The sequence below is a fragment of the Aplysia californica genome, unplaced genomic scaffold (assembly GCF_000002075.1).
Source record: "Aplysia californica isolate F4 #8 unplaced genomic scaffold, AplCal3.0 scaffold01217, whole genome shotgun sequence".
NCBI classification, from domain to species: Eukaryota; Metazoa; Mollusca; class Gastropoda; order Aplysiida; family Aplysiidae; genus Aplysia; species Aplysia californica.
This window is the reverse complement of record NW_004798487.1, coordinates 72,173-73,705: the sequence shown is the minus strand read 5'-3', so window position 1 is coordinate 73,705 and position 1,533 is coordinate 72,173. Positions and strand designations below refer to the sequence as shown.

The following is a 1,533-nucleotide window of genomic DNA, read 5'->3' as shown; positions in this document are numbered from 1 at the left end:
CACACACACACACACACACGCATACACATACACACACTTGTAATTAGAAGCAACATAATCTGTGCATGTGTGAGTACGTGTGTTTTGTTTTTTGCTGTATATGTTCAAGGCGCGTATGTGTGTATGTGTAATTGCGTGTAGTGTGTAGGTACGCGCGCGCACATATGTATATGTGTGTGTGTGTGCGTGTGCGTGCGTGTGTGCGTGTGTGTGTGTGTGTATGTGCATGTTTGTGTATGTGAGTGTGTGTACGTGAGTGTGTTTGTATATGTGTGTGAGTGTGTGTGTGCGTGTATGTGAGTGAGTGTGTGTATGTGTGTGAGTGCGTGTGTGTGTGTGTATGTGGTGTGCATGTATGTGTGTGCGTGTATGTGAGTGTGTGTGTGTATATGTGTGTGAGTGTGTGTGTGTATGTGTGTGAGTGTGCATGTGTGAGTGCGTGACGTCACCCATCTTCCTCCCCAGCGCCGACTACCAGAGCACGGTTTGTCGTGTGTGTGTTTGTGTGTGTGTATTTGTGTGTATGTGTATGTGTGTGTGTGTGTGTGTTTTTATTATGTGTGTGTGTGTGTGTGTGTTTTGAATTAGTGAGTGTGTCTGTGTGTGTGAGTTAGTGAGTGTGTGTGCGTGTATGTGTATTTGTGTGTATGTAAGTGTGTGTTTGTGTGTCTGTATGTGTATACCTCCCCAGAGCCGACTGGATGCTGGACTACCAAGGCATGGTGTGTCTGGCGGCGAGCCAGGTGTGGTGGACGTGGGAGGTGGAGGACGTGTTCCGGAAGATCAAGACAGGCAAGAAGACGGCGCTCAAGGACTACGCCAGGAAGATGCATATGCAGATAGACCAGCTGGTTGTCAAGGTAACGGAAAGACAACATCGTGTGCCAGGGTACGCCATGTTCTTAACCCTATCCGTACGTTGTGTTTTACTTGCGTATCCATACTACGTGGGGAAGTCTGTGCCACAACTTAACCCTATCCGTACGTCGTGTTTTACTTTCATATCCATATTACGTGGGGAACTCTGTGCCCCCACTTTCCAAAGAGGAAATTTACCCATTAATCCGATCTGTACGCTTTGCATGCATAGCAGTCTGTCAAAATGATTTTTTTAAGAAATACTGAAAGTTTCAAAGAGATTTTCGCACTAGAAGTACTCTAAAATGTGAAGAATACAAACCCTGAGGTACAAGAGGTACTCTAAAATGTGAAGAATACAACCCTTGAGGTACAAGAAGTACTCTAAAATGTGAAGAATACAAACCCTGAGGTACAAAAGGTACTCTAAAATGTGAAGAATACAACCCTTGAGGTACAGGAAGTACTCTAAAATGTGAAGAATACAAACCCTGAGGTACAAGAGGTACTCTAAAATGTGAAGAATACAACCCTTGAGGTACAAGAAGTACTCTAAAATGTGAAGAATACAAACCCTGAGGTACAAAAGGTACTCTAAAATGTGAAGAATACAACCCTTGAGGTACAGGAAGTACTCTAAAATGTGAAGAATACAAACCCTGAGGTACAAGAGGT

At 44.0% G+C, this 1,533-nt stretch overlaps 1 protein-coding gene across 1 annotated transcript in view; it reads left to right on the top strand.

Moving 5' to 3' along the window:
* LOC106013750 (dynein heavy chain 10, axonemal-like) overlaps window positions 1–1,498 on the top strand; it is a 6,363-nt gene extending 4,865 nt beyond the window's left edge. Inside the window, exons 4-5 of the mRNA XM_035973426.1 lie at window positions 692–860; window positions 1,487–1,498. Of these exons, the coding sequence (XP_035829319.1) occupies window positions 692–860; window positions 1,487–1,498 (181 nt within the window). The remainder of the gene's footprint in view (window positions 1–691; window positions 861–1,486) is intronic.
* Window positions 1,499–1,533: the final 35 nt, after the last annotated feature.